This window comes from Montipora foliosa, chromosome 5 (assembly GCF_036669935.1).
Source record: "Montipora foliosa isolate CH-2021 chromosome 5, ASM3666993v2, whole genome shotgun sequence".
Lineage (NCBI taxonomy): Eukaryota > Metazoa > Cnidaria > Anthozoa > Scleractinia > Acroporidae > Montipora > Montipora foliosa.
In genome coordinates, this window is record NC_090873.1 from 46,089,737 (window position 1) to 46,102,424 (window position 12,688).

General features: G+C 40.2%; 2 protein-coding genes across 2 annotated transcripts in view; one reads left to right on the top strand and one right to left on the bottom strand.

Annotated features, from left to right (window-relative positions):
* Window positions 1-3,145: 3,145 nt before the first annotated feature.
* Window positions 3,146-9,015, bottom strand: LOC138002818 (homeobox protein SIX6-like). Its single transcript, XM_068848796.1, has 4 exons — window positions 8,779-9,015; window positions 8,538-8,650; window positions 4,433-4,598; window positions 3,146-3,736 (listed from the first exon to the last, which is right to left on the bottom strand). Exons 1-4 carry the CDS (start codon window positions 9,013-9,015, stop codon window positions 3,146-3,148), a joined length of 1,107 nt encoding a protein of 368 aa, XP_068704897.1.
* A 135-nt stretch (window positions 9,016-9,150) lies between these two features.
* The window catches only part of LOC138002819 (small ribosomal subunit protein eS8-like), a 10,979-nt gene continuing 7,441 nt past the window's right edge, over window positions 9,151-12,688 (top strand). Inside the window, exons 1-2 of the mRNA XM_068848798.1 lie at window positions 9,151-9,221; window positions 12,533-12,647. Coding sequence (XP_068704899.1) covers window positions 9,151-9,221; window positions 12,533-12,647 — 186 coding nt within the window. The remainder of the gene's footprint in view (window positions 9,222-12,532; window positions 12,648-12,688) is intronic.

The following is a 12,688-nucleotide window of genomic DNA, read 5'->3' on the forward strand; positions in this document are numbered from 1 at the left end:
CTTGCTTCAACTTTGTGATATGCCTATTATTTATAGACGATTTTACGCATTTTTTCAGTAATTTTAAATAAGTTCACTGGACTGAGTTGATTCTTTAATAGCTTGTTCAATCAACACTTACATGATGATTTGAAGTGACTTTGAATTCGTTATTTACTTAGCTTGTATTATTAAAACTCGCATTCTTGATATCATTTGGCCTTGTTTATTGATAATAATGATAATGACATGACTTTTTTCGGGAATATTGTTTATTTGCGCCCTTGTAGTGTCATTTCGCAAATGACACTACAAGGGCGCAAATAAACAATATTCCCTCAAAAAGTCATGTTATTCCCTTATTGACAGGAACCGATGAATTTCTTGCAAAGCGCATACTAGCATTGGTTCTAGAAGGTTTTCCGGCACAAACTGAAAAATTAATGGAAGAATGAACGAGGCGGCGAAAAATTTGATCAGCGTTTGAGAGTTTCTCGTTACTCTCGTACAAAAGTGATTTTTGTTGACCAGCTCTCCACCATTATTCATAGCAGTAAGACAAAAATAGCATTACAAATACGCCAAAAGGATACTTGCTTCGCGTTCCTGGCGAACAAGAAAAGGAGAATTTTGAGAAATATTCAAATTGAACTTGCTATGTGGCTCGTAGGACGGAGTTTATTCTATAGATACTGAAGAAATGCCAGGATTTTCATTTTTACTAAAACATCATATCTTCCCCGCGCGCAGTGAAGATAAACTATTTGGGAGCTTTAGCAAGCACGTTTTTGAGACGAGAAGGGCAACCGGAAGAGAACATTTCGCGTGCCAGGACAGTGGTGTCTCACAGATCTTTATACTAATCATCTCTAATACTTAGCAATGTAAATGTGGTTGTGTGAAGACAAGTGAAAAAGGAAAAAAGCTCACTTACTGTTGCCGTCCCGGTCTTAAAAAACGTCTCGTGCTTAATTAGAGAGCTTAAGCACGCGCGTTTTTGAGACGCGGACGGCAACAGAGAACATGACGCGTTCCCAGAGAGTGGTATCTCCCAGATTTTTATACTAATCATCTCTAATGGGGAAAAGATACTTTAGCAATGTAAATGTGGTTGTGTGAAGACAAGTTAAAAGGGAAAACAGCTTACTTGCGATTGCCGTCGGCGTCTTAAAATCGTGCGTGCTTAAGCTCCCAATTATTTTTCTCGTTCACGTGTAAGGATATAGGCGTCGTCGTGGTAACTAACACGATTAGCCAATAAAAAGCGAGCTTCCCCTAATTTGTAAGATACTTTTGTGTTGTAATATACCGGTTGTAATTGTTCTCCACTACACTGACACTTTTATGGCTTAATTTGACATTATTATGACTTGTTTTTCATAACTTTCAAATCTAGTTTCATGTTACACAACATGCGTGTTTTAGCGGTTGATGACCACTTCGCCATAAAACAAGTTCCTGTAAATCTGGACATTTCATCGGTAAAAATAAACAGAGCATTATATGGCCGCGCGGGAACCTGGAAAACGAATTTTATCTTCTCGGAGTGACTTTTGACAAAGCTTACAGTTTAGTAAAGTGAAGTGCATGTATTGGTCATCACTCCCCTCGGGGCTTTTTAGCTCCCGCTAAGTTTGGGGGACGTAGGGCAGGCTTGTTTAATACACAATTTACAACCGATGGGGGAAGTGAAAGATGCCCTCATATACAACAACAGACCAGACCACAACACCGGCAACTCCGTGCCGTACGAATGATTTAGACGCCTTGCCGTTCAAAATTTGAACGCCCAAATCGGGGACAAATTCTTAGCCAGAACGGTCGAAAATTTAACCGGCGCGCTGTGAACACCTTGACAGTCTAAATTTTTGCACAGCAAAGGCGTGGTTGCATGGATACTTACTAACTCAGCTGCTATCGTTAGCCTTTCTCTTTCTTGACGCCATTTTGGATTTCGTAAAGTAGCGCTCTGCGCATGAATAGATGGTAAAACCGCTGACTAGACACTGACAAAGGTCAAACTTTAACCCGGTTAGTCAGTTCCGTGTGAACAGAGCGAAAATATTGCACGGTTCTATGCGAACAAAATGGCCGGTCAAAAATTTCAACCGGTAGAAATTTCGTCCGGTACCGGGACTTATACTTCCATTTCTGCCATATTTATGAAGTTTCTGCCTTGCAGCTCAAACTTGCTCAGTGCTAAGCGCTATCACAAAGGTTTGTATTTTTAACTTCATTCTACTTCTGAGTACTCTGTCAGTGCCTGGCTATTTATACAAGGACTTAAGTAGTTTTCACGCTGAGTGTTCATCTTTGGAAAGTTCGACTACTTTTAGTCCTCTACTTGGCATTAACAACCGGCGAAGGAATCAAGCAATTTATGCAAACTCCACCCATTAGAGTTTTTTTTTTTTTTTTTGCGGTATTTGCTAACTTGAAATAACAGAAATAAAGTACATGTAGCAGGTGTTTTCATAGAAATCCAAGGGGTTTTTCATAACTAGTTGACAGACGTTCTCTCAGTTTCCCCAAAATTTTGTTTGTTAAATTTCTGATTTTCTTTTTCATTGACGACTCATTTGTAGTAGGAACTATTTTCATTTCAAATTTCTGCAAAATCTAATGACGGGGTTTGCCACAAATTTGGTAAAAGAATCAACATCTGTTGGTCGCAAACTTTTGAGCAAATGCACATCCGCAGCCTTTTGGTTTCACTTCTAAAGTACCATGACGTCTACGTAACGGAAGCAAATTTACACCGCCTTTCCAAGACCATCACGAGAAGGAGAAAAAAAAGGTTTTGCCATACTCGCGATATTTTTTTTGATTTTCAAAATCCCTGCCGGCCTTCAATAAAAAACTGACCTCGACAAACTGAGTTGAGCCACCTTAACAAACGAAGTCTAAAATGTTTGCGGCTGAAATATTTAAAAAATGCTGCGAGCAAAGTACAATATCACTAATATTGCAGTTCAGTTAGCCCACTGCAATATTAAGTTTTCTGGCTCAGCGTGTAGCTAAATTACCCCTGATAATTTTCTTGATAACGAAAACGACCGCCTCCGTTTCCCTCTAAAGCTTGGACTAGACTCTGAATACGACCCTAAAACGCCAATTTAACGCACACTGAGAGAGAGAACAATAAGATTTTAATTAGTTATCATATTCACCTTGATTTATATCCTTGATGAACTACTTCCTGGGAGTCGCTGAAAGATAGCTTCGGTTCTAACACTGGAATAACATGTTCCAAAGCCCATGGAGTTTGGTTTGGTAACAACGACATGCCTGATTGGTTAGTCAAGGATGATGCCTGATCCGTTCCCCCTGTTATTTTTCCTGGATTTGAAGCTGAAATTGATTCGTTCACGGACGAAAGGGCGTGGGTTTTATCCCACGTCTGGCTTTGCAATAAGGGCACATTTGATCGACCAAATAACTGCTCGTCCTCTGCTGATGGTTCTGGTATTTCTCTTGTAAATAGTGGTGAATTTGATGAAACTGCTATCGAATTAATGTCTGTCTTCATTGTTGTTTCAGCTGAAAATAAAGACGGCGTTAACTGGTCCACAAACGGTGCGACATCTTCCAGGTGCCGTGAGCTCTGTCGTTCTAAAGGCGAACATTTTTCTGATCCTTCAGCTGAATGTCTTTCATCTTCTGATTTGTTTTGCGTTGCATTCTGCTGAGGACTTTCCCGACATTCATTCCTTTTGTCTCGGAGACGTCGTCGTTTGTTGGCAAACCAGTTCTTCAGCTATAACGAACAAAAAAAGCAGCGGATAAGAATACTTATCCAAAAATATCAATTCTTGGTTATTTACGTGTTGCTACGTTATGAGAGCATATATGATCGCATAAATGGTAGTGGTTGATGGGGTCGTCTTGCACATCCTTTAAGCCCGATTACGCTGACCTCGGTTCATTACAATTCCTTACCCGAACTGGAAGAAGGCTTGGTTGTCTAACTTGAGCGTACCGGATGTATTCAGGACTAATTCCAGGTTAAGTGTGACAAAAAGCTTTAAATCACAAACAACTCGATCCAGCTGACATGAAACAATTCTTGTCAAAGAGGACAACAATCATGCAGTGGAACTACCAAAGCTCATATTTCATCTATAGCACAAGGTATACAGTTGCAGTTTTCTCAATTTTTTTTTCTTCCAATCCCTTTACTTAACAGAGCAAAGACCAAGTTCGATCGTTTTGAAATAAATTGCTACTAATGGTGATTCATTTTAAAATTTGGCGCCTCTTTCTCAGCCAAACAGAGGCTCAAAGTTGAACCCTCAAAAGGACACCATTCGCTGACCATACTCTTTGAACCGTTACAACCTGACCCTGGTAGAAACACCAGAAACCTAGTTATCCAAGTCCACAAATGTTATATTTCCATGGTGTGACATCCCAAACGTTCTTGATCGATTAAAACTTGTTCTAGTAAAATTACCTGGCTACGAGATAGTTTCAATTCTTCCGCCAATCTCCGTTTGTCTGTTCTTGTGGGATAAGGGCCATGCTTTGTAAACCATGCTTGCAAAGCACCGCGGGTTTCCCTTGGGATGCCTGTCTGCCTCCTGATTCCGGAAGGGCAAATGCTTTGAGGAGGAGGAAACCTTACAGAGACAAAAAATGAATTAGCTAACACAGGTAAAAACTCCACCAGATTGTAATGCTTTCCATTTGACTAGAAGTTTTAGTTTTTGGTGAATGGAACAGGATTTTCCGCTTAGCCGCTCACATCATACCCTGGGTACATCAACGAGTGTTGCCGAATGGTAACAGCAAATATGCCCAAAGAGGAATGAACTGATGACGCTGGATTTTCCGGTTGCTCCGGAATTCTGGGACTTTAGTGAGGCAGTGGGGCCCTGTGGTTAGGACGCTTGCTTTGAGATCCAGAGTTCCCGGGTACAAGACCCGTTCCTTACCATTCTTTGAATTTGTTCCTGGTAGTCCCTGGTTCAACTTCTCGGCCTCACTTTTAAATAGCCAACTGGTTTACCTCCGGTCTGGCCCAGTTGGGATTCTTAACAGTTGTTTTTGTTGTGTTATGTCGTTTCGTTGTGATTCATTGCCCCTAAAAAGCACCTATGGGGAGTGGTCAATTAAGTATATATTGTATTGTATTATTGTATTCTGGGATATACCCAACTGAATTTCGACGAAAAATTTCCGGAATACCTGCGTTTTATTTCATTCCTTACCCGGTTAGATAATTGAATTCCACTGGGGATGTCGTAAACAGTAGAGTTAATCCTCAACGAGCGTTGAGCGTTACCTGTTGTAACCAGTTCCGGAACTCAGGATACAACGAAAGAAAAACTTTAAAAAAAGATAACTTCTTAAATTGTGATTTTTTTTCATTTCATCATATTTTGTAGATTGTAAGAGCAAATGATTCATGTCTTAAAAAATAGGGGTCACCGATGATGTAAACGAGTAAAATCGATGTGATGTTACGAAGCTCTTGGTAAATTTAGTTTGTCACGATTTTGCGTGACCTGTCGGGGAAGGACTGGAACCCAAGACAGATCGATCGATGAAAGGTTTTTGTAAAAAAAAAAAAACTTTCTCCAGCATAGCAGCCAAGTTTCACGCAGGCGTTATCTTTATTTGGTTAGTGTTTTGTATCATATCTCTCCATAGCCGTCTTTCTCATCTTCGGGGGTGTGATTTTTGTTAAATATAATCTCTGGCTGTTTCCTTTTAGGTCTGCACTATTCAAGTAGATAATCCTGCTCTATTTTCATGAAAGTAAAGGAAAAGAATTTCAAAAATATGCATTTATTTTGAACTAAGAAGTTCGTAACGTAATAAAAACATTTCTAAAAACATTTTTTAAAAACCAACCATTAAATTTACGCAACTTCGCTGACTAAAACTAACCTTCCTCGATTTTTCAAAACTTTTAACCACTACTCGATTAGCGACCTTTTCCAGCCTCCTGGTCCTCTCTCTTTAACGTTTCATCATGAATTGGAAATAAATTTGCCATTCTTTAGCCGACCTGGAAATTTTTCCCCGGCGTTTTTGTCGCCAGAAGATCTTAACTAATACTTGAAGTAATGCGTGACACACTACAGTCGAGTTACCTGCACCGTAAAAGTTGCGCACAAACAATTAGTGCGAACGTCCTTAAGATAAATTAGTGGCGGTCACCCCAAAAGTGAAAACGCAGACTGCAGACTGTGCAGACCGTGTAGACCAGGGGTAAAATATGGCGTTACCTTCACTATTATTGAGAGCTAACCGTAAACAGGCTAACCTGAATGTTATTTTGGCCTAATTAGGCTAACCGAATGTTATTTAGGCCTAATTCAGGCTAACCGAATTTTCATTTTACAGACGCAGCAGACGGTCTGCACAGTCTGCAGTCTGCGTTTTTCAGTGTCCCAATTAGTGGCTGCTGTTAAAGAAAGAGCGTCTTATGGTGAGTCACGATATCCGGAGATTTGGTCTTCTCTGAAAGTGTTTTCATTTGAGGGGCTCGAGGTTAAACAAGGGACATGGCACAGAAAGTGCTATCAAGATGCTACACACTCTGAAATGCTAAAGAGGGCAAAAGAAAGATATGAGAATATGAGAGAGTACTGGCTGGACCAAATGATTCAAGACGAAAGACTAGAAATTTGCAAGAAGCAGAACCCATCAACCAACTCACTCGATCAAAGACAACCCCTTACAACAAGGCAGTCTGTTTCTTCTGCGATGATGAAGGATGTAATCGGGAAAAGCTCAGGGAAGTTAGAATCATGTCAATAAGGTCACTACGTGAAGCTATTGAACTGAGCAGAAACGACAAGCTCCGTGTCAAATTCTCTATTGCAATCAATGGGTGAGTCATCCAGGAGCCGATTAAAATCGCTCGCAAAAGATCTTTGTGATGCATGCTCCAGTTCTGAGGGGGTTCAAGTGAAGAAGGCCCACAAGCGAATAGTGAATGCTGTAGAATCCATGGAAATAATGAAGAAGAAGAAAGAGTTTGACGAAAAGTCAAGAAAACAGCACCATGTTTATGGTTTTCCGACATTAGATGGGCATGGTGTTGGACATGCTAATATTTATCAGAGCAGTCCTTACAGCTAACTGGAAACTTCACCTCGAAGCTCTCGAGATATTTACCAAGTATTTCTTCGCCCATGACCGTTTGAATTATGCGCGAATGATTCCTCTCTACCTAGCCGAGATGAAATCACAGTCAAACACAGACCCCGAGATCTACGCAGAATTCAGGGATGGGAACTGGGTAGTGAATAAAAATCCTTGCGTACCGTTCTGCGCGATTGGTCCTGACAACGCCTTAAAACACTCAAACCGGTCTGTGAAACGGTAACTGGAGGTTTGGTTGGCATAACACTTAACCCGAGTGCACGTGCAAAGTTTTTCCTCATTGCACCAGAACTGGTAAGATCAGCAAAGACATGGAAGGTGTAACACATGAAATTCGTGGAAAGCACCATAATCTTACAGCTGCTGTGGTATCCCGAGAGGAGAAAAACATCACCCAGCTATATATAGTCTGTTTTTGAAAACTCAGTACTTGTGTCATACCTAGTCCGCAGTGCGCGTTTCAAACCTGGTCCTCGTTTTACACCAGGTCCGCAGTGCGAGTCCGCAGTCCGAAATTTTTACTGACTAAATTTAGAATATGTCGTGTGAAAAAAGGTGACAACAACAACAAGAAGTGGAGCGCAGTTTGTCTCGCTAAATTCTTATTTAAATTCACCATTCTACAATTTAAAGAAGCCTTAAGGCTTGCTATCATATACATCTTGTATTTAATCATAAAAGAAAACGACTATTCCGTGGGCCATTTTGCTGTAAAGTGGAGTAATGTGGTTAGAAATCGCTGCCCCGGCTAACCGGGCTGTCCCGGTGAAGGCGATTACATGAAAAAATCTCAGCCCGGTTAGTCAGGAAATTGCAATGCCGGGATTTCGGCAAAATTGATTTTTGGTGTGTTTCTCAGACGTGCCGGGATCTCGGCTAAACGAGCCAGTCCGCCTAACAGGCCCAGTCCGGCTCATGTAATCGGTCCCTCTGATCTGCTTAGGACTAACTTTTCAAAAATAACATTTGAATTAAACTTAATTGTTCGTCTTCGTTTTCGAGGTCTTCGTTTTCGATACTACCATTCAAATCTCCCGGGGTTAAATAAGATTCTTTGCGTGTTGTATTTGCATTGTAATGTAGCTTCTATACAACGCTTTATTTCCAAAGGATTTGAATTGGGTACTACGTTTTTGCCTTGGGCCACTTGGAAACCACAGAGTAACAGAAAAGTTACGTTCAGTAGAAATATTCGAATTTTCCGGCGATACTTTCCCATCTGATTCCAGTCTGCAGGAGCAAACAAACCTTCCACAAGCAAACCAAATGTAAGATCGATAACCGTTCACAACATCATCTTTCGCAGACAAATAAATAAAAATACATACTGTCGGTTGTGTATGAAATATGATCTGAAATGCGGTGACAGTCTTAAAATTGCCAGGACGAATCAATGGCCATTTTTTGAAAGATGTACCTTATTTTAATTCGATTTAACAAACCTTTGTCTGATACGGTATCTTTGAAGTGGAGTCGCACACTTAGCTTCGTAACAATGGGCTTCGTCCCACAACTGGACAAGATCTTTGTCTTCACCAATGGAGAAGTTTCCTTCCTGAAAAAAAAACAAAAAACAACAGTAATAAACAAGTACTCACAAGTATTAATTATTTCATTTCCGAAATGAACAAGCATACTTCCGGAATATTTGAACATACACCTCCACTGCATGAAATCAGTTACCTCAATTAATCTGTAAACTGTTTGCACGTCTTTTTTGTTCCAAGCAAGAGAAATCTTAGCTCGTTTGATGTCTTCGTTGTTATTATATTCTGGAGTGTTAGGAAGGCAAACTACCATGCGTTCGATTTCCGCGAACATGTTGCAATCGCGAAGGCGTTTCATCCGCTCGCCTATGGTTTTGGCATCTGTCGTCTGAATAACTGAAATCCGTGCTCGATAACGAGTCGGTGTCGTCATTATGTTCTTCTTTTCGATTCGGAAGGTGCAGCCTTCTCGAAACGCCCTGACGAAGGGAAATGACTTGTTAGACCATACCATAAATGCCTTGCCTGCAAAATTGGCGGGCGTGTGGGGAGGCTGTTACCAGTCAAAATGGAGGATTGTGGTAATGCTGAAGCTGAAAAGTGGGATTCTGGAATATTGAATTTGATTCCAGAAAAGATGTATTTGTGAAAAAAACATTTCAGTTCACAGAAACAAAAAAAATCGAAAACGTATTAAATTGGAAAAACACTAAGCTAAAATCTTGGGCTACCCTCACAGGAAAAAATAACAGATTCCCATTTTTGGATATTTTAGGGTATTTTGAAGAATACCAACAAAATCCCAAATTTGGAAGAGTGAGACAAGTCCCAGTCAGGGAACTTGGTTGGCAATTCCCTGGTTGGGACTTGTCTCACTTTGCCAAATTTGGGATTTTTATTGGTATTCTTCAAAATACCCTAAAATATCCAAAAATGGGAATCTGTTATTTTTCCCTGTGCCTTGACAAGCAATCGAATTCGCGGCCATATTGTAGCCACGGGAGGAGGCGGTCAGGTGGATCTACACAGGCTACCCAATTGGATCCATTTTCTCTAGTTCCTCATCTTCAAGGAAGTCTTTTAACACAGGATGCTATTTCTGATTCAATTTGTTTCTTACATTCTTATTTCGCAACGAACCTTGTTTACCCCTAATGTCTCAGTGGCACTAAGTGTAGCAAATCTCTGTTACAACCCCACTCCATCCACACTCCTCGGGGCGTTTGGCGAGCATGAAATGGTTATGAGAAACAAAACACAAATAGCAGTAATAAACATGCTAAAGCAAAGCAATTTCGCTAAAATTCTTCAAAAAACACTAATTCATATATATCGAGAGCTCTGGGTCTGAATAGGCCATTTGCATTGTTCCTAATTTGAATTCAGTTCAATTATTACTAATTTCAGTAATTTGAACTATTAGAAAATATGCAAAGACCTGCAAAGAGGCTTCGTGGGCGCGCGCTCTCTTCCTAAACGAGCCGCTAGAAACGCAGATAACGATAGCAAACTGTGCAAATGCCGGAAGACAAACAAAAGAATCTAATGAGATATCTGTAAGGTGATATCTGTCGCCTGTGTCAACTAAACATGGTGACCTTGACGTAACGTACAAACCCTTTAAATCCTTAATCGCAACGTATCTCGCTTTCGGCACGATGTATAGAATTGGCCTTGTATTTTCCTTGTTAATTTCCTTTTTAGCTTCCGCTCTCGTTGCCCTGTCAAAGAAATTGAAGATTCCCTTTGTTTTCGGAGAGGGTCGACTTGGAGACGGTCCGTTCTGGGGAGGGATCAAAGCTCCAAATTTTCAATTGGTTTGTCTTAAGGACTGGTTTAGCCGAGGCCGCAATAATAGGCACAAGCAACAAAGGAAGCTGGACGCAGTGATTTGTTGTTAATCAGCGTCGATCATTTTAACAAAAGTTACGAATGATTTTTGTGATATTTGTGATTTGCACGAACGATCTTTATAAGGAAAAAAAGACTTGATTCGACAAGTGCTCTAGAATTCAACAAGTGCCCTGTTTGTTTTATGTTTTTGATTGAGTTGAAATGGCCAAAGAGCAAGAATATTTATGATTTATGATTTTACAAGTCAATGATGACAACTGAGCTAGGAAGCTACTAACGTTGAGAGCTGGTCATTTGTGGGTTCTAATGTTCGAAAAATTGAGTTCGTAACCGCGAGGATCATAGCTTCACTTCATTTCAAATCCACAGTTCATATCGTTTATTCATTCCTCACGGGAACATTAGCCCCTGCTCCACTCCTTTTTCGTACGCAGCTTTTTCCTCTTTCCCGACTGTCTGGGAGCCTGGCACAGACTAGCGGTACTGTAGAATACGGCTCGCTAATTTAGCCAATCACAGCGAGCGTACTATCTGAGAGATATAATTAAAAAATAAACTCTTGACGATAAAAGCAGGAGCCCTCCCCTCCCCTCCCCTCCCCTACAGTTCTAAGTCTTCAAGGTTCGATTTCCCAGGCTGCCTTTCGTCAGTTAGGCCTCTTCTGTTCTTGTCCGTGCAAGATGGGTGAGTGATCGATGGAAGTGTTACTTCAATCCTTTCAATCTTGGCTATTTTCGAGACATCGAGTCTGTAGTTTTCACCACAACATAAGAGAACTGCTTAAATAAGATCAGTGTTTACTTCGAGGGAAAAAATTTACTCTGATAGAATTTATGAACCCGATTTCCTAGTATGAATTTCTTCTGTATCGTGACCGTCGCTAATAAGTTTGTCCGAAATGTGTTGATACCATGGTCTTTTTGCGAGTACCATAAGAGAATAAAATTAAAAAAAAAACAGCAAAGCTTTGTTCTTAACCCAGCGGATACTCATGTCTGGGATGCAAATGTAGTTTATCGTTTACTTGTGCGAATTTTATTTGAAATATCGTACTTTATTCACGTGTAGTTGATCTTCATTCGTGGACCTAGAAAAGGCTCCGTTTATTTTATTCTAGCAAAGAGAATTTCTTCCATTAGCTCCGGTTTATGGGTCAAATTGTTTGATACATAAATTGCGTGGAATCATTCGATGCTACAATAATGATAGCGAATTAAGATTTGTAGTTGAGTAATCATGAGCTAAAAATAAATTTATCATACAAAGTAATGGCGTTAAAGTACCGCTGACAAATTAATCTATTTGAGTGTAGCAATCTCTTTAGGTAATGCTGGTTAAATTAAATGTGAAAAAACTTTCCTCTTTCAGTTCAACAAATGGTTGAGTTACTGAACAAGTGAAAGTTTTCGAGGGTCTTCCTTTCATCATATTAACATCTGTTACAGAGTAGTATCACCCAACTGGTGGACTGATGCAACTCCTGCATTTTAATTGGCTATGCTACACTTTCTTTTGTTTTATTCTCAAATAAAGATTTCTTCAACTTGCATTTGCTAACTTTATTATTGCCTTTTCTGTCCGACTAGTTGAGTGACTGTAAAAAAAAATTATATTATTAGACCCTTCGCCCTCAAGGGCCAGGGGTCCAAGTGCCCATTCGGCTTCACCTCGTGGGCTATTGACAAGGGCTATGGGTCTAATTGTAATTAGCAACTTGCTTTGACAATAGATGTACGCAGAGCATGTACCATATTTAATTTATCATGTTCATTAACAATTAGACCTGTAGCTCACAAGGCCTATGGGTCAATAGTCCCTTGAACGAAAGAAAGTGCAACACTTTCCGCTACTTAAGGACTATTACTAATAGTCATCTAGTAGCGTAGCCAATTAAAATGCAGGATTTGCATTAGTTCACTAGTTGGGTGATACTAATATACTATAGACATGGGTGGTCTCTGACATCCAGGGTTGTTAACCAAGTGTCAACAAAGAGATTCCACTGTTCCACTAACTTAAGCTCTGTACTGTGAGTTACAAAAAAACTAAAACTTGTCATAGTGTCAACCATGTTATGAAAGGCTTTTGCTTGTTTGAATTTCAGGAATTTCCCGTGATTCTTGGCACAAGAGGCGCAGCACTGGTGGAAAGAAAAAAGCAATCCGAAAAAAGAGAAAATATGAACTTGGCCGACCACCTGCTAACACCAAGGTAACATACGCTTACATGTTCTTGGTGCAGGCTTTTGATGA

What these genes read in the sequence shown, in the direction of transcription:
- LOC138002818 (XM_068848796.1), bottom strand. Translation starts at nt 9,015, where the DNA reads ATGACGACACCGACTCGTTATCGAGCACGGATTTCAGTTATTCAGACG. An exon ending in AGATACCGTATCAGACAAAG is followed by an intron (nt 4,599 to 8,537) that starts GTTTGTTAAATC and finishes TGTCTCTGTAAG; the next exon opens with GTTTCCTCCTCCTCAAAGCA. An exon ending in TGAAACTATCTCGTAGCCAG is followed by an intron (nt 3,737 to 4,432) that starts GTAATTTTACTA and finishes TGTTCGTTATAG; the next exon opens with CTGAAGAACTGGTTTGCCAA.